Below are 21,036 nucleotides of genomic sequence, written 5' to 3' on the forward strand. Positions count from 1 at the left end.
CTCACACACACACACACACACACAGCACACACACCACACACACCACACACACACACCACACACTACACACACAAACAAAACACACACTCTCTCTCTCTCTCTCTCTCTCTCTCTCACACCACACCACACACACACCACACACACACAAACACACACACATCCACACAACACAAACCCACACGCGCGCGCGCGCGCGCGCGCACCACACACACACCACACGCGCGCGCGCGCGCGCACAACACACAACAACACACACACTCGCGCACACACCACACACGCTCGCGCCGCGCGCGCGCCTGCTCGCGCGCTCACCACACACACACATCCAACCACGGCGCGCTCTCGCGCGCACACCACCCCCCCACACACACAAACCACACACAACAGGCACACACTCCACGTCTCACGCGCGCGCGCTCCGCTCACACACACACACAACACACCACACCACGCGCGCGGCGCGGCACACACGCTGCGCTCTTCTCTCATTCTCTCACACACACACACTCTCTCTCTCTCTCTCTCTCTCTCTCTCTCTCTCTCTCTCTCTCTCACACACACACACACACACAAACACACTCTCTCTCTCTCTCTCTCTCACACACACACACACACACACACTCTCTCTCTCTCACTCTCTCTCTCACACACACACACACACACACTACCTCACACACACACACACACACACACACACTCTCTCTCTCTCTCTCTCTCTCACACACACACACACATGCACACACACACTCACACGCATGCACACACAACTGACAGGAAAATAGTGAATTTTTTTTAGTTATTTATTTCATATAGATCCACTTTGTAGATATGCATATGCTGACTGTATTACTATGTTCATCTGTTTCCCACTTTGTGAGGCAGATATAATAAGCACAATTTACAAAACAACAATAACACTGACATGGTAAGAGGATTATGTGGAGGTGCTGGTTTATGTGTACCATGTACAGTAGCATAGCTGAGGGTTTTAAAAACTAATCACTGTAATCAACCAACCAAACAAAAATATCCAGCCAACAGCTGTGATGTGGTTGGAAACTGACAATGATGGAATCGACGGGGTCTGTTACAAATAAAATGATATTTTTGTAACGGTTTTCATCATCACCCAGACTGGACATCATTCACACTCTCACGCCTGGGGGCAATTTAGTCTAGCCAATCCTGATTTTGCACAAAAGCACAACATAGACATGGGGTTGCTAATACTATCACATCAATGAGGAATGTGCCCTCTCAGTCATACAGTAAAAATACTGAAATTCATTTTATTGTACGATTTCCCACTCAGAGGAACAGTAAAATAGCTCCCACTGCTCATAAGCTTGCCAACTAGGCTGGCCCACTTTCATTATTTCCACTTTGACATGAGCAGAAGCACAAAAGAGCACAAAAAATATAAATATATGCCTGTGTTTTGGTGTGTGTGTGTGTGTGTGTGTGTGTGTGTGTGTGTATGTGTGTGTGTGTGTGTGACAGCAAGAGGGGGAGAGAGAGAGAGAGAGAGAGAGAGAGAGAGAGAGAGAGAGAGAGAGAGAGAGAGAGAGAAAGGGGTTGGGAAATCTCATGGCGTGGCCTATACTCTTTACACAATTAGGCTCCTGACATCATTTACTTGGCTACAGCTACACACACTCTTCAGCTCCAGTAACACACTTCTTTGTTGACATTTTAGTCTAGATTTGTAAATCGCTGTCTATTTTTATATGATTTTATTGTATTTCGAAGGGGGAACGGTGGCTTAGTGGTTAGCACGTTCGCCTCACACCTCCAGTGTTGGGGGTTCGATTCCCGCCTCCGCCTTGTGTGTGTGTGTGTGTGGAGTTTGCATGTTCTCCCCGTGACTCGGGGGTTTCCTCCGGGTACTCCGGTTTCCTCCCCCGGTCCAAAGACATGCTTGGTAGGTTGATTGGCATCTCTGGAAAATTGTCCGTAGTGTGTGTGTGTGTGTGTGTGTGTGTGTGTGTGTGTGTGTGTGTGTGTGTGTGTGTGTGTGTGTGTGCCCTGTGATGGGCTGGCACTCCGTCCAGGGTGTATCCTGCCTCGATGCCTGATGACGCCTGAGATAGGCACAGGCTCCCCGTGACCCGAGTAGTTCGGATAAGCGGTAGAAAATGAGTGAGAGATGAGTGAGAAATTAATTTTGCACTTATAATAATTTATTAGGGTTTTACATGCTGGTTCGTTTTGTTTCTGAGCTTGACAGCCTCGGGCATTATATTAGTTGGTCAAATAATATACTTATACTATAATAATAATAATAATAATAATAATAATAATAATAATAATAATAATAATAATAATAATATAATAATATAATATACAGTCTCCCCGTGACCCGAGAAGTTCGGATAAGCGGTAGAAAATGAATGAATGAATGAATTGTATTCCGATAATATTTCCTATCAGTATTAAAGAGTAAATTGCTGTATGTAAAATATGACCATGTTTAAGATCAAAGAACTCATACAGCTAACAGCAATTTATGCTTAATTGCAACATTAAATGCAACATCTGCTTCCTGACCCTATCAGTCTTAGATTATGTTCACCTTTTACGATGAAAAGCAATTTATTGTCTATGGGGCTGCTCAACAAGGAAAATATGACAATATGAAAAAGGTGCCTTGGAGGGATGCTGCAGTCATTTCTGTGTTGCTTGATTAAAAACAAATGAAGGAGGAATTTCAAACCAGCTAATAAATGCCGAAATTTAAAATGACTATTTTTGAGTGTTTATTTTAAACATTCATTTCATACAACATGGTCCAAAGCAGTGTTTTTACCTTTTCACGGAGATATTTTTAACTGTTACATTTACTGCAGATTTTTTTAGTAACCACATTTAATTCATTACATTTAAAACATTTTGGATTGTTTTTCAAAATAATCCCCAAATGCTGTATTCTCCATCAAAAACATATCCTCATGCTACTATAAATGTCTCAGGGTCTAGGAATGCTGTCAAACTCAAACCTGGTGTGTGTGTGAGAGAGATATTTTAGTTTTATTTCAAGACATGCATGTGGGGCGTTTTCATTTAAAGTGTTTGTTCAAGAGTTAAGTATTTAGTCTTTGTTTGAAGACAGTTAATGACTCAGCTGCCTGGACAGCCAGTGAATCTTCATCCCACCATCTGCATGCCAGCAGAGAGAAGAGTCTTGCTTTTTATATGATCTAGTATGTATAATATGTTGTAAACTCTGTTCTGTGATGATTTCATGAATTGGGTATTTGTATTGTCCTCTGTCATATATTTTTAACAGACTGAGCCCTAACTCCCAGAAAAACACATAACAACATACATATAAACACAGTATAAACATTCTGTATATCTAGTATTTGAGCATGATGTAGCATATAAACCAAAGTTATATATGGAGTGACACCTAGTGGCTGAAGCAGGAAGTGTGCTTTCAGGATAAATTCTTTCTATGTAATCATGAACATTTCTGGGTTTTCAGCCCAAAAATGGCTTTTCTGTTCCGTCCTCTATAAAATCCGGTGCATCAAAATAGAATAACATCTTCACCACTAGAGGGCTTGCTTACAGATATTTAACTATTGCATGTAAGTATTACTGCGCCCTCTACTGGAGAATCAGTGCTAAAACCTGTACCAGTGCCATAATAAGATGCATAATAAGTTTTTGTGTCATTGTGTACGTTCTGTAAGTAGAGTCCATAAGCTGTACATGACTATTAGGCCTCCTAGTACCTTTTTTTTTTCTTCAGAGAAATACATTTGACAGAACAATTTCTTATTCTATATAAAGCTTAGCATTTGTGAACACTTCCTACAGTAGAAGCGCACGTGCATGTGCAGAGGGCTGAGTGGATGTGCGCGACCACGTGGTAGCACATGGGTGGGATGGAGGGATGGAGTGAGAGAGTAAAGCGGTAGAGAAGCCGATGTTCAGAACACAGGGAACTAAGTTACCGGACGAATAACGATACATTACGCAGTGAAATAAGGCAAGAGGATGGAGACAGACATTTACGGTAAATTGTGATGTTTTTTTTTAGGGGTAACTTTTGTGAATGATGCTTTAAAACAAGCAGATAAGAAAATGTGCTTCATTTTTCATCCAGAATGAAAATGTCCAACCTGTGCATCAACCTACAATCTCTGTACAGACAACTTAAACTGTTTATGACACACTCACACCCAAATTCACATGTAGTAAAGTAAAGTGTACCTTTTTTTTTAACATGGGTGACATGGAGACACACTACATGTTCACATCAAAGGTAAATATATAAACATAGGAAACATAGTAAAAGGGACAAAAGATGCTCCTTTGAGGATATGAATGACTGCAGAAATAATGAATAAGTAGTAAGGAGATTACTGTCCCTTTCCTTTTCTTCTGAATCAATGGCAACATGGATTCATTTGTGATTCTTTCAGTACTTTCAGCTGTTTTATTCAGTACTTTTAACATCATTGTGCTTTATTAGCTCATGGTATTCAATTAAGTAATATAATTGGAAAACAACTGGCTTTTTTGTGCCCTTATTTACTTTTGGGTTGCACTTTCTGAATATTTTAGATGTGTTAGATGTTTTTTCATATATATTCTTTACATGTATATACAGAAAAGGAACGTTTTTGCATCGTTCTGCTTTGGATAAAGTCAGATCGGGGAAAAAAAAGTAGCAGAATCAGTATTGGACCTTGATTTAGGGATATTGTTTAGTCTGGCCTGTTTCTTTGTGTTATGTGGTGCTTCTCGAAGCATCAGACAAACAGAAATGGTGTAACAGGATTTCCTGTCTGAATTCTTAACTAAGACACAGCACCACGTGTGTGTGTGTGTGTGTGTGTGTGTGTGTGTGTGTGTGTGTGATTGTATAAATACAGTATTAAGAAATACTATAGAGACCTTTAAGGATTTAGTTGGTGAGAATGATGGGTATATTTTTGCACGTTTAACACGACAAAAGATTGAACGAAACACTCAGTTTTATTATGAGCCATATAGACAGGAAATAAGAAAAAATACATCAGCAACAGGAACTCAGAGGTACTCCACCCACTTCCAATTCACACATGCCAACAACACCTGACACCACTGTACAGTGTGTTTTGCATTTATATTTCAGGAACTAAGATCAATAGCTGTCATTAGTCTCCTCTCGGGGAAAGATTTCTGAAAACATTGTCAAACATATACAATGCTTTTATATAAAACAACATGAAAATAGTAACAAATGTTTTCAAGTTAGTAAGTTATTATATTTTTGGTAAATATCTTAGGCTATATTGCACTACATTCAATCTACAAATTGTGCATTAAAGTAAATTTTTGGAAGATGATGAACGCATTTGACATTCTCTTGGAGCGAGGGAGGACAATATATATCAGGTTAGGCTAGGGTTTTTTTTTGTATCTTTGTTTGTACCCATCCCTATGCACTGCACAAGCAGCCTTGTGGTTATGGTGGTATAGGATGTACCGGAACTGACAGAATGATTCTTGGTATGTTTGCATGCATGTTCATTAACCAGAAAAACCCATCTATTACAATGTATTTCAGCCAAAAATGGCTGTGGAATAAAACTAATAATTCTTCATTATGCCCCCTATGGTAATTTATTTTAAATGTTAATTATGAACATGCACATACAGGTGACTGTGTTCTCTCAGTACTGTCACGGCTGCAGCTGCAGACGTGGCAACGTGTCACATTCAGGAAGAATCAAGGCTGCACAGCAAACCTCTGAGCATGTCCTTATTTCACCTCATCCAACTGTCTGTCAGCTCCCTTAACTCCTTCTGCTCAAGTCCTTTTCAGTGAATTGTTTTGTTTTATTTTATCATTCTAAACGACTGGTTAGAAGATTTACAGGAACAGCTGTGGTGATTAAGTGAAGCATTTGGCATTTTTTCTTCACCTCTCAACACTATCACATCTACACCGTCACAGAGGCTTTCTCTTTGGCTCATTCATAAACACATCTGATCCCAATTTCCAGTACATTTGACAATTTTTATGTGTTTTGATTGTGATTGATTGTACTGTATTTTTCTTGACATGTGCGTCACAGAAAAGTTATCTCTAAAACCCAGTGACAAATCTTGCACATGCTCGGAAATCTCAGTAGACGGAGCTCTACTCCAATGCAGTGAGAAAGCATATCATATTTATACTGTGTCACATGACTTGAGCTAAATCCAAATGACAGACTTTATGATTAACACAAATGATTAACACATCTGATTCCAATGATGATGTTCAGTCAAACCATATCTGCTGAAGACAACACCAAACCGATAAAAGGAAACTCATAATGTTATATTTAATTCACTTCACAGGAACCTACAATTAACAAAGCTGTTAGGTTAACTACATTTGTTCTAGTAGTGTTCTCGGTAATTTTTAGAATGAAGTAGAGCAAAAAGGTTGAACTCTTTAAAAGATTTAAATGATAGTACTAGTACTTGTTGGAGTACTATTAAAAAACGTCTACAAAGCATAAACTACTTTTTTATACAAATGCAGACAGTGCAACAAAAATATCCGGACCATATGGTGAAAGAGTTATGTAATCCTTGTCGATGTTAATAAACAAACATTTATTAATCATTTTTCAACGTTAGTAACTGCTTTATTCTGGTCAGACAGTAACCTGAGCTCAGCATTGCTACCTTTTGTACCACTAAGCCACTATAAGCATTTATTTGTATTTATTTATTTTTAATGCAAATTTATTATAGCTCAATTTTCTGCTGTTAAATTGACATGGTATTACATGGTATTTCAGATTTTGTCTTGATCCAATAGGTGACTTTTCAACTTTGCTTTAGATACCCAAACCACTACCTATTTCGGTATGAACGTTCATCTGTGGCAAAGGAACACAGCTTATAAATGAGCTATAGCTCTGCTGTGCTACCTGTTTTTTCCTGTATTTGTACCTGTACCCAGCCACAGACATAAGGCATTGAGTAAGAAGGGGGGGGGGGGGGGAGAGTAAAAGACATTACCTATGTCATACTGTTAAAATTTTAGGTTAGGGCCTAACAAATAAATAAATAATTCTTGTCATAGCACTAAAAGAGAAAAACTTCACAGCAGGTTTGAGGTGAAGCCTGATTATATATACAGCATATGCAGAATAATAACAAGCACTAATTAGAAACAACAGTGTAACCATGGTAACAGATGGATATTCAAGAGACAATGACCTCTGGTGGTAAAACATGGGATGGTAAGGTAGAGCTGAGCCAAGGTCAGTGAGTGCCCTTGCAATGTAAGAGCCTCTCATAATGAAAAACGCTGCATGTGCAAGTACTTTCATTAGCAGTGTGAGAGAGATTGGGAGAAGCGAGAGAGAAAAAATGCTGTCATATTTATACTTGAAGGTTATAGTGAAGGAAACATTGACATATTGATGTTTATATATATTTTTTGTCTGCTCTGTGAGTGAAAAGGTTGTCAGGCTGCTGTTTCTCCTCGCTGTGTGAATAGATGAATTGATAACACTGCATCAGATATAAACATTCAGCCGATAGTGACGCATCCCATGGCATTTATTTTTCTTCTGAATTTTACATTTTCAGTGCCAAAGTAACAGTGAATATAAAAATAATCTCTACTACAGGACATTCTGTACATTAGCGTGTGTGTGCAGATGTTAACGATGGAATTTTAACACTGAATACTTGCAGTTCTATTTGCTCTTAGGAAGACGTAAGAGGGCATAATAAAATCAGACATGCCATACAGACAAGAGTTGAAACAGAAGCTTTCAGCACATAGACTATAGCTCAGAAATACCAGGCTGGCAATAATCAGTAGTTATAGTTGATAAATTAGAGGAAACAGATCTTCAGTGGCATAATAGACACTGTACATGCTGCTCGTCAGGAGGTTAACAAACAACATGGACAATTTACAGACGTTCAGTGGACATCAGATGTTAAGTCAGTGTTATGTGGGCTGCTACTGATGGGAAGAAGATAACGTTTTGAAATAAACCTGGTGGAATATACAGTAAAGGTATCTAACTGCTCTTGGGTAAATTATCAAAAGTATATTATTTGACCAACTAATATAATGCCCGAGGCTGTCAAGCTCAGAAACAAAATGAACCAGCATGTAAAAAACGTAATAAATTATTATAAGTGCAAAATTAATTTCTCACTCATCTCTCACTCACTCATTTTCTACCGCTTATCCGAACTACCGCGGGTCACGGGGAGCCTGTGCCTATCTCAGGCGTCATCGGGCATCAAGGCAGGATACACCCTGGACGGAGTGCCAACCCATCACAGGGCATACACACACTCTCATTCACTCACACACACACACACACACACACACACACACACACACACACACACACACACACACACACACACACACACACTACGGACAATTTTCCAGAGATGCCAATCAACCTACCATGCATGTCTTTGGATAGGGGGAGGAAACCAGAGTACCCGGAGGAAACCCTCGAGGCACGGGGAGAACATGCAAACTCCACACACACAAGGCGGAGGCGGGAATCGAACCCCGACCCTGGAGGTGTGAGGCGAACGTGCTTTAATTTCTAAAAACAAAATAAATAGGTCAAAGTGGTACTAAAGACACAAATCAGAAATTCACCATGTTACAGTTGCTTCTTGTCTTCTGCCAATATAATTAACACAACGTTTGGTAGTTCCACTTTCTAGTTTTCATGTAGTATAGATTATTGAAACTGTGAACTTTTTATCGAGCAGCCCAGTTCTAGTGTTTCTGAACAGGAACTGATTTTTTTGAATTATGATGATAATTGATGCTGTTCTAAGGCTTTGTTTTCATGTGAAATAACTCATTAATCTCCAGATAAGTAAAATTGCTAAAACTTGTCATTTTTCTGCTTCGACAAATCCAAGAATCATGATTTTTCTCTTGCATGAGGCAATTTATGAAGAAAGCAAAACCATTACACTTTTAACACTGACAGTAGTTTGCTGAGTGAGAGTTTTATTGACTTTGACTCCTTAAAAGTGATACTGCATTAATTTTCAAATCCTGCCACTGCATTTCTCTCAGTCCTTTCAGTAATACTGCAGAGAATACAGATACTTCTTTCCATGACTGAATGTTAAATATTAATGTATATGGTAGTTTTTAGGCATGTATTTGCTTATTGAGTATTCTATATATGAAATTAAATATAGTGCACTTTTATGTAGGTGTGAGTATCAGATATAAAGCTTTCAGGACAAAGACAGACCACGTTCAGTAACAGGACCGCGTGGTACTTTGCGATGCATTAGAACTGCAGTAGTTATTAGTTACTAGTTTGTTTATATACTGCTTATATTTTAGTTTGTTAACAAACCAAATTCTATAACAAATTAAGAAAAAAATCCTACACAAGCCACATTTTGTTTAAAACCAATTATGTACTGGAGTGATGCAGCTCAGGCTGAAGACCTGTCAGAGTCAGAAATCACTTACCAAGCAGACATTGTTCATGTTTTCTATGGTTTTGTTCATAGTAATAGGCATTCAGGTATTGATCACACCCACATCAGGTGTCAATCTGAATACAGACGCTGTTGTTTGCTGTATCATATACAGTATACACATATGTATACTATCAATTATTAAAATGGAAACTGTCTGTATTCAATTCAATTCAAGTTTATTTGTATAGTGCTTTTTACAATAGACATTGTCTCAAAGCAGCTTTACAGAACATAAACATAGAGCAGAAGGTAAACATAAGGAATAATAAAAGAAATAACGAATAATAAAAGAAAAAGAATTAACAGAATTAAAAAATTCAAGATTATTATTATATTTTTATATATATTTCACAATCTGTATGTATTTATCCCCCTATGAGCAAGTCTGAGGTGACTCAGGATGCAGTGGCAAGGAAAAACTCCCTTAGATTGGTAAAGGAAGAAACCTTGAGAGGAACCGGACTCAAGGGGGACCTCATCCTCATATGGGTGACACTGGGGGTGTGATTGTAATATACAGTCAAACAAATGTTGTATTGGTGTATTGGCCATTTAGTAAATATATCACTGCTCTCTAGGCTATGAGTATTACTCTGTCACATTAGGTGGTCACAAAAAAAATCAGTTAATTAAAAACTGCCATAACTACAAACAGCAGAAGCCATGATATCATGACATCACTGAAATCTGCTGAGGAGAGCGTTAGCCTATAAGAGCGTGTCCTTTGACTTTGACTTATATGGAGTTAAATGCTATTAATACAAAACTATTTTCACCAAGGGAAAATTTTTCACTAAGTTCACCAAGAGAGCTGTTGTTTAGAAATAGACTGAATGGATATTTTGATAGATTTGTAATATGACTGGGATAAAGGAAAGGAGTGACCGAGTGCATGAGTAATAGGAGATAAAATAGAGAAAGTTAAGGAGGGATTTGGAAAGTTCTGGGTGGATTTTCCTGCATGATCTTAAAAAATCAACCTCTGCATTTCCTCACTAGACAGTACAATATTGTTTCAAGCTTAGACTAATAAAATCCTAATTTTCAACATTTATATTGACAATGAAATTTGAAAATACAGAATAAATAATATTGTTAATATAGCTTTAGCTCAACATGGTTGTCATTCAGCTCCAGAATTAAAACTGCACAAAAAAAGGTATGTTGTTAATTAGCTTAGCTTATGAGAGAAACCTAACATTTTATTTAACTACATTTATTTGAAAAAAAAAAAAATTATTTGTGCATTGAGCCTATTCATCTACTGGTGTTGGGTGAGGAGGCTTGGCATGTAGTCTGCAATCCAATTTATCCTAAACTTGTTCAGGAGGTTGAAATTTTTTGCACTCAGCTGTATTTGGCATTATTACTGAATTGCCTTCTGAGGGTAGAAGATCTGCATTTTCCCCTTAGTGTTAAACTAATAAAATGTCTTAAACAGAAAAAAAATGTTTCTGACTTTATTTTTAAAAGCACGAAAAACACACACACACACACACACACACACACACACACACACACACACACACACACACACACACACAAAGCTAATTCCGGGCAGACACTGGTTATAGATATAAAAAAAGAAAATGCAATATGGGATCCCACCTACTGTAGCATGAACACACACTCACTAGCAGACACACAGGATTTATATATCCACTGACATATCCTTGACTTGATGCTCAGAATTATGATGCTGTTTTGTGCTGACTAAACTGGCCTCTGTGTAATGTGTGGGTGTAAATAAAGAGGTGTGGTGTGAAGTGTTAATGTGTTCATGCGTATGTGTATGAAACCTATTGGCTCTAAGACTATTTCAGTGCAAGAGCGAAAAGGGAGGCAACAATAGCACACAGGACGAATATAAACACAGAGTGGAGGGGAGAAACTGATTCGCTGCGAGAAAAGCTCAACAAAATGGGCAAAGAGCTATAGTGTCAGTGATAAGAAGAAAGCAAAGAATGGATTTATTGAGTGGGAGGAGATGAGACACAAGGAGACTCAGTCAGACTGATTGAGAGACTGACAGACAGCACACACCGGTGTGATCCTGTCTGAATGAATCCATCTCTATGAATGTTTTCATTTGGAATCACTAACTGCAAAAAATATCTGCGCAAGTTCCCTTTTCTACTACCAGGATTGAAAAGGGAAGCAAACTATCTTTCACTTTGGCTGTCTGTTCTCCAAAGCAGATAATTCTCTCATTTATTTCTGCGCTTCGTGAAGTGTGATCGGAGTGTGTATTGAGTCGGTGTGCTCTAAACTGAGATGGGGACGGTGAGCGAACTTTGTGCTTCCAGCTTCCAGGCGTTCATGTGTCCCACTGTGTGCCCAGCTGCACCAGCAGGTGGGTCTGCACTCAGCATGGCTGTGTGCTTTTTTTTTGTCAGTTTTTGTGCAAAGGTTATCTCAGACTATGTTTAATATGATTTCACATTGAGTAAATGATTAAAATAGTTCACGTTGTTTCACATTTGAATCACTATTAGATTGTAGATCAGCCTGATGTTGTTACCGTGGTGATAGAATCTCCACAGATTGTGGAAATATTTTGTGTGTGTGTGTGTGTGTGTATGAATGTGTGTGTATTACAGAGAGAAAAAGACTGAGGGTCCAATGTGATCGTGTATTATATAAATATCAGTGCTATGAAGATATATCGATATTATCTGAGCTTAACTGAACTAGCTGTAAGCTTGGAGAAAAAAAAATGCAACTTTTGGTGTCCTGCTGCTGTTTAATATTATTAAAATTCTGTGTATGTTGAGAGCAAGTAAGTTGACATTGCTAACTGAGTTACGAAATGTGATTGTGTCTAGATAATGTGTATAATGTATATTCTGTGCAATCCGGGAAGCTGTAGGATACACAACTCACCTCACTCATCTCACCTTTTGATGGACGTCTAGTTTATTTTACTTTTACTGGTTGTAATCATGGAAATGCATCATGAAGGTGTCAGTGTCACCTTCAGTGCTCCTAAGTCATGAAATAGTCAGCAACTGTTTCTGTGTCACCTATTTGATTATTTTTGTACTAATATATCGCACCAAAAATTCATCTAGTGTCCATATGGGTTTCTCCGGTTTCCTCCCATCACATAATAAGATGCAGGCAGGTGGATTGACCTAGGGGTGTGTGTGTGAATCTGTGTATATACTGTGTGTGTTTGTGTGTGTGTGTGTGTGTGTGTGTGTGTGTGTGTGTGTGTGTGTGCACGTTATTTGTCCTGGAACACCATCCAGGATTTATTCCCACTTAATGTTCAGTGTTCGCAGGATAACCTCCAGATACTCTACAAACCTGAGCAGGATTAAATATTTACTCCATTCAGCATAGTTGCTTCAATGTGGTGCTATAGCACATATCAATATATAGTTTTGTCAGTGTTAACCATCACTCTTACCATCATAAAACCTAGATACTATTATGTCTGACAACGTTAATGTCCCACATTTCATCTACTGTACAGCTTATACACTGACTGCATTTATCCACACACTTACATTGACATTCAATTATAGTAGGCATTTGACACCTCTGAATAAACTTTTGGCTCTCTTATAAGTTCCCCGGACCTTCCGTGCATAATATTACAAACATTTATAACTGGGTAGCTGGGTATTACTCTAAGGGTACTCTAAGACTTGTTAAATATCATTTAAAATATACGATATCTTTTAGAATATTTCATGTATTATGATCTGTTGTTGCAACTCATGAGTAAGCTTGTTTTGTTTGACTTTTTTTTTTAAATAGAGGAACCTTTTTCTGCTTTGCTGCCAGTTTTCATTCTCTTTTTTTGCTTGGGTTCTGCTTACATATGCATTTATCCCAAGGAACTGGAAAGAAATGTTTTACATATGAAAACCATACAATCCGTTGTAACTTGTGATCATAGATTTCGCTGAGGCAGGACGACATTAATAACGAACCAATGACATTTTGTAAAAATTTTTGTGGATTTTTTTAACATTTAACAATAATGCTTAATAAAATGCTGGTGCAAATGATATACTCCACCTCACCGTTTACTATGGTTTTATGTTTTTTTTAAATAGTGAATATAATCATGGGAATATTTTCTTGCAGATTCTCTTGCTGCTGTATTTTATTGAAGGAAGTGGGTATTAAAAGCTAGGTTTTACTGAAGCTCAAAGTGACTCTTGAAGAAACCCAGATTTTAAATTTGGCTATGTTGGTCATCATAGCATTGACTCAGCATTTGTGGGTGGCTTTTTAAACTCATACCCATACCAAATGAGCACCGGATGATGTATGTTGTGACCACCTGCTCTGTGGGTCTCTCTTACAGCACTCAGCTGACTAGCTTTATCTCCTCTCATCTATAAATCATACTGTGATGTGATGTGTGTAGGGACTGGCATTAAAAATGATTTCAGTTTCGTATGGTTCCACGTATCATCTGGTGCATGGTAAGACAAAAACAGTTTAAAAGAGCATGATGAGAGATCCAACCTGTCATGACCAGCAGAATGCAGTTCTGTTGCTTCTGAACTACAGACAGCTTTTGTGTGTGTGTGTGTGTGTGTGTGTGTGTGTGTGTGTGTGTGTGTGTGTGTGTGTGTGTGTGGTGTGTGTGTGTGTGTGTGTGTGTGTGTGTGTGTGAAACCTTGACCTCTACCAATTTCACTTCTCTTGTATTATACATTGACCTCTAATCCTTGTAGCTGTAAAGCTAGAAGGAAAAGAGAGGAAGACAGAAACAAAAACACATGACAACAGGGAACTGAGCAAAAAATACCAGTGTAGGATGTAAAGGCCTACAGAGGATCTCTCTCACTCTCTGTCTCTCTCTGTCTCTCTCTGTCTCTCTCTGTCTCTCTCTCTCTCTCACACACACACACACACACACACACACGCACACACACACACACACACACACACACAAACACACACACACACACAGATTGTAATTCAGAGACAGTGGGCTCTTAGAATTAGAAATTGCTAATACTACTGATGATGAGTCTATAAAAGGGCGGATGGCTTCCATAATCATCTTATCATCTTGTTATTCCTGTATGTGTGTTGGTGTGTGTGTATGTGTGTGTGTGTGAAAGTGTGTGTGTGTGTGTGTGTGTGTGAGAGAGAGAGAGAGAGAATAAGGGTAGAAACATCTCACACTATGACTGAACTGTGTGTGGTCATGTGAAAATAAATGTAGGCGTTTGACACCTACCTGCTCCTTTACACTCTGTGACTTGTCTTATTCAGTATTCATTAATATGTACAGTCATTCCTTGTATGGATTCTCATTGCTGTTTATTTATCAAAGCACATGGGTGCTTGAGCAAGCGTTCAAAACTGTCAATACTACTGCATTTACCTAATACATAATCAGTACATGCAAAGGCTTTGTCCTTGAGCTGTTTTAGGTTGGTATGGTAATGTAGAAGATAGCATTGTCACCTCACCAGATCCCCCAGTTCAACACTGAGCTTGGGTGACTGTCTGTGTGCAGTTTTTCAACTTACTGTATCACATTTCCAGGTGGGTTTCTCGAGGATGCCTGGTTTTCACCTGTCTTCTAATACATACATAGATAGAATGGCTATCCTAAATTGTGCAAACCTGTGACTCGTGTCCCATCCAGTATGTTCTTTTCTTGCGCATTTTAGGCACTGGATCCACTGTGAGCATAATCTGGATAAATAGCTCCCTTAAGAATAAACAAGCTGCTTCATTTGTTAACTGTATAGACTTGACATTTGTTCAGATAATTTAACATCTTTTTTTGACCAGAGAAAAATATTTCCCAGCTCCTACATCATGTACAAACCTTAATACAAAAGCCATAAGGATGGGTTGCTTACACAAATATCTGAACATTACTTTTTCAAGATCTCTATGTTGTATTTTTGTGATGGAGGAAGCTGCTCCATTTCCTCAGCATGCTAATTGCATGCTAAAATCACTGTCATGCCTTCGACTTAACTCCCACTCTCCTTGTTTTCCCTTCATGTGTGCTGTAAATACAGGAGGACTAAATCATAATTACAGTGTACGGTTTTGAACAATAGTTTTAAAGCTCTGGCGACAAGAAAGAAAAACAACTTTGTTTCTTTTCTACAGTACACAAACACACTAAATTCTAGTTGCTTGCCAAGTCGAGATTAATATGTGCATATTCATAGCTCTTACCGGTGATTTAGTGAAGATGCGAGTAACTTATCAATGCTTTGAGCTGCCTTTTTACTCTTTTCTTGCTGCGAATAGTACATATTAAAACAAGAAAACAGAATATTTCGAAGGAATCAATGAGTATTAAATACACGTATAAATGAGAACACACAAGGAACTGAAGGAACACATGACTAGACTGCAAGCCACAGTATTTTTGCTGCTGACTATTCATTATGGATCTCCTGTGATGTCTGTGTGGTGGCCTGCTGAGTAACATTTCCATCTGAGGCAGTTACATTCTGTGACAAGAAAAAGTAAATGCCAAATCAACATCGGCTTGGCTTCATATTTATGTTTTTTTTTTTCTTTTTACCTTTGATTTCTGTTCTGTGTCTGTTGTACTGACCTCATTGCTCTTTTTCAGAAAGACTATTATTTTAATTGTTGTAAATCACTTTTAATTGATCTTTCAATTTTAAATAACAATAGACTCTGTAAAGCCCCAGACAAAATAAAGACGTTGATTTTCTTTACTTGACCAGCATTGTTTTAATAAAATAATTGCTTTTGTACATCGAGTCATGTTACGTCAAAATGCACCGAATTGCATTGATAAAGGTGAAACAGATTAGGTTTGATACAGTATAGAAATCAAAAAATATTTCTGTCGGTATCTGTCATTTACGGTGAATGCTCTCGGTTTCATTTGTAACAAAACGAAATCATTATTAGATTATTTTATTATTAGTATCGTGTCATAACAATACTGTATATTTTACTGTGTTTTTTTTTACTCTTTTATACTCATTTATTCATTAGGAAAAGGGACGGAACGTTGAGGTGAGCACTTGAGAATCTTGACACCGAAACAGTGTTAATGGTGTTAGAGTTTAAACTCTTAATCTTTCCCTGTCTTTTCCCCTGAGCCATTCTTGTACTATGCAAACTATCTGGTTGGTGCTGTATTTTTGTTCCTGTGAGAAAATATTGTTGCGCAGACATAACAGTGGAATGTGCAATGCTAAAACAGTTACAATGATGTTAAACAGGAGATTATTTTAAAACAATCTTACACAGAAGTGGTACTGCACTTCTTTTCTCAATAACCATTTTCCAGGGATACTCATTGTCAGATTAATGAGAAGTCAAATGTAGAAGTAGTGGAGACAGCAAACGTCGGTCTTCAAGCTCCAGAATGCAGTGAAGTAATATTACACACTTTCAGGGACTTATGGCTGAGACTGTTTCAACTAGTATGTTATGTACAGTATGAGTTGCCGGTTATTAGTATGAAGGATTTGGAAGCTTTGGGATATGTTTAGTTAGAGTCGATGTGAGGAAATGAGGAATCTAGAGAAAAAAATAAAGATACTGGCACCACTATCGGCAGGTCATAGTCCAATGTTTTGACTAAACTAACTGACATTAAAAAGCACTAATCATCTCATATAAATTACATTTTCGATGCCACTGAAGATCACGTGCTTCATGTAACGATGGCAGTAATTTTAAACCACTATCTCATGTTCATTATGTGTTGATAACTTCATTTCATTTTTATAGTGCAAAAATTCTGTATTATTACTGCATACTGAAAGTTTAAATCCTGTTCATTTACATACCGACCTCATTTAACTTTAACTGAATCGAATTCCTGTAGATTGTTTCAGATTCTCTTTCCTCTCTTTTTATTCTCAACTCTATTGTGTTCTGTTCAGCTCCATATCTATTCTGCATCTATTTTTTTTTATCTTACCCACTTGAGCCTGGATGAATGACTCACACCAGACTGCCATTTCATCTTATTTTATATGCTGTTGTTTTTTTTCTGCTTTATTTTTTTACTCCTCTGAATTCTTATACATGCCACAGTCGCTCTGTCATTCCCCAGTGCGCACTGCTCCTCCCTGCCTGTTTTGGTTGTGATGATGACGAGAGGAGCGTAGGTGTCCTAATATGTGGAATAATTGGTCAGGATATGTGCTTGCACCTGCCAAATCACTGAGCAACAAGCTCATGAACACACATAGCCTCTGGAGCTCTGCCTCATGCTTCTTTCCAAACTGGAGGGGAGGTTGTCAGCATTCTGGTGTGGCTTTGGGTGCTATTTTAATAAGGTTGTTTGTTTACATTTCTGCTCTTGAATCAGACAATACCAAACTTTGTTGGAGACCAAACTTAGTTCATCCCATGTGGCAGGTGTTTCTCAGGCCAATAAAGTATAATATTCACACAATATTGCAATGCAGTCAGATTCCCAAGTGACGTAAATACAGGTTCTTAGGTCCCAGTTAATTTGCTTTTTTCACTACATCTCATATTATATCACTGCTTGGATGCCTTCCATAGTCACAGTCATTCATTTGTTCCTTCATTCATTCTGTGCATTCTTGCACAGGCTAGAAGTGTAAAGCAGTTGAAGATGAATCCATTTTGTAGTAAAACGTCTCGTATTCTAGACTGTCTGAATTTTTGAGTGCAGATATCTGTCAGTTCGTAGGCTTGCATATATTTGTATAAAATGCCCACTAAAATAGAGATGCAACAGGTAATGTAATAGTTTATTTTGGTGAATCCAAATATCCTAAACTTATGTATGCTATGACAGATAAGCAGTGAAAATCATCTAAGCATTACCTTGATATATGATTACTATACTGAATTGAAAACTGTGAGTTAAGGACAGCATTCTTAATCTTTTGAACAGACTCCTTCACAGATTGAATGGAGAAATGCTTCTTATGACTGACCTAACTTAACACATAACAATTGTTTGGGGTCTTCACCTTAATTGCCTCCTTCCTTGCAACACAGCATGGGACCAGAACAGTGAAGAGATTTGAAGCTAACAAATGATGTAGCAAAGGGGGCACGTTGGCTTAGTGGTTAGCACGTTCGCCTCACACCTCCAGGGTTGGGGGTTCGATTCCCACCTCCGCCTTCTGTGTATGGAGTTTGTATGTTCTTCCCGTGCCTCTGGGGTTTCCTCCGGGCACTCCGGTTTCCTCCCTTGGTCCAAAGTCATGCATGGTAGGTTGATTGGCATCTCTGGAAAATTGTCTGTAGTGTGTGATTGCATGAGTGAATGAGAGTGTGTGTGTGCCCTGCGATGGGTTGGCACTCCGTCAAGGGTGTATCCTGCCTTGATGCCCGATGATGCCTGAGATGGGCACAGGCTCCCCGTGACCTGAGAATAGTTCGGATAAGCGGTAGAAAATGAGTGAATATGATGTAGCATCATCTACATTATGATAACCTCTCCTCTGGTTTATTCTCTTGTTCACCGGACTCTGGATTCTCTCCTCATTTGGGCATAGCTTCTACATTGAGTGTTTTTTTGTTAGGCAGGTAGAGAGAGATGGAGCGATTGTGTTAGTATCATGACGACAATAGCAATCAGGTTTCTCAGTATCTAATTAGGATTTTCCTGCTTGGCCTTATGCATTTTATATAATGTAGCATGATATTTATATTGTTATCTAGCTTTAATCTTCACATATGACAAGTGTTTTTCAACCTAACACATTGTGAATCCGAAGGACTGTGGGATTAAAAACATGGTTCCACAACCAAAGCTGGTACTCAGAGTAAGGGATTTGAGTAAGCACAATGTGTCCTATGCTTAGTTTTGGAGTTTTATTCTTTTTTAAAAATAAAAAAATAAAAAAAAGGATTAGAGTTTCAATGTCTACACAGCAGGTGGGTCCATTTCTCCATCACCATAGTTACCACAGTCATTTAATACAGGCTTCCCTTCAGATGCCTCCTCCTACACATTTTATTACATTTTATACCCTCTCAGAATATTATGGTGGAGCTATTTCACCAATCATGAATCTGCATATCTTCACGTGGAGATTTTCTCCCCAGCAATACCTGGCCAATTTATAATCAGTTAACTATCACACTGTCAACCTGTTGGTGACGAAACAGAATATTCTGTAACAGCAACATCACCATTTTATTTTTCACTTCTTGGTCACAGGATTTTTAAAAATGCATTTTTTTGGTATTAGAAAAATCTTGATCAAATATGCATGCAGATGGAGAGGAAATCCCAGGTTTACATATTAGCCTTGTGTCATGCTCAGCGTATTTTGATCTGCATTGAGTCTTATTACAGTCACCTTTGCAATTATTGTCACCCTTCATGAAAATTAACACACAGCATAAAACTGATATTTTCATATATTATAAATTAGTAGTCTTGGTAGTACTTCACCATCTTTCACTGTTAATGTCTGATGACATCAAAAGGGGCATATTTTAAGGAAATCAAATTACAGTATAATTAGGTAAGGAATAGTAAATATATTTCTATGCATGTTTTGCAGTCCAAATACAAATTCAGTGAGACTGATATTTAAATGAATGCAGATATGTGTCTCATCTGCATGCACACATCTGTTTAGCCACAGAACTCCGAAAACAGAAAGCCCAGTGTATTAGGTCCACACACACACACACACACACACACACACACACACACACACACACACACACACACACACACACACACACACACTTTCTCCTTTGGATTTCAACTTCCTAAGATTTCCCAGAAGACATTCATTTCATGTTTTACTTCATGTATTTGCTGTTGGTTATATATTTTTACCTTACTATCACAAAGACAGTCATATTTTCTACTCATATTGTTAACCATGTGCATTCTATCTAAAGCTTGTGTTGTAACACTTAAAAGAATTAAAGAAAGTAACACTTATTTCCTTTTTTCCCCCACCAAAACAGAATCTGATGGCTTTTAATTATTGACTGCCTTAATCTTGGCAGGTCTGTTGTTTATATCGCAGCTCTGAAGTGAACGTCTGGAGGCAGCGTGTCATCTACTTGCTCAGCACAAGTGAAACACATATTCACATAGATAAATTGGACAGCGATTGTAGACAGAAAAACGTGTTGTTAAAAGGTTTGACGTAGCTGGAAAATTGCTAGAAATTGTGTGGTCTAAAATAATTAAACCCAGCAAACTCAACTGTTACTGTGTTATTTTTGGTATCGAGTGGTATCTGTTTTTGGTCCAGTTTTTCTGACTGAATATAGTTATTTGGAAACAGCAGTCTAACCTGAGGTAAAGATTGTGAATGTACTCAGGTACTAGTGTTGCTGAAAATACAGTTGAAGCGAAAGAGAATATTAATGTATTTTTTTTTTTTTTTTTTTTTTTGTTAATGGGCTGTTGATCAGTTCTTTGCAATTTTCTCTGCTTTAGAGGAGGTTTAGCAAAGGATTGGTGACATGTTGCGTACTGTATTTTCTTTTTTCCTCAAACATATAGAGACATTCTACAGTTTAACAAATGACCAAAACTACCAGCCCCAATGACTTAAATGCACTGGAAATTAGGTTCTTTTTCTTGTATGCATACCCCTT

At 38.1% G+C, this 21,036-nt stretch overlaps 1 protein-coding gene across 2 annotated transcripts in view; it reads left to right on the forward strand.

Moving 5' to 3' along the window:
- The first annotated feature begins 3,872 nt into the window (after nt 1-3,872).
- The window catches only part of cyth1b (cytohesin 1b), a 37,060-nt gene continuing 19,896 nt past the window's right edge, over nt 3,873-21,036 (forward strand). Inside the window, exon 1 of one of the 2 annotated variants that reach the window (XM_047817564.1) lies at nt 3,873-4,021. In XM_047817564.1, the coding sequence (XP_047673520.1) occupies nt 4,003-4,021 (19 nt within the window). In that variant the 5' untranslated portion in view covers nt 3,873-4,002. Of the gene's footprint in view, nt 4,022-11,352; nt 11,843-21,036 lie in introns of those variants that run through there. The other variant, XM_047817562.1, reaches the window with a different exon arrangement.

Source organism: Tachysurus fulvidraco, chromosome 8 (assembly GCF_022655615.1).
Source record: "Tachysurus fulvidraco isolate hzauxx_2018 chromosome 8, HZAU_PFXX_2.0, whole genome shotgun sequence".
Classification (NCBI taxonomy): Eukaryota; Metazoa; Chordata; class Actinopteri; order Siluriformes; family Bagridae; genus Tachysurus; species Tachysurus fulvidraco.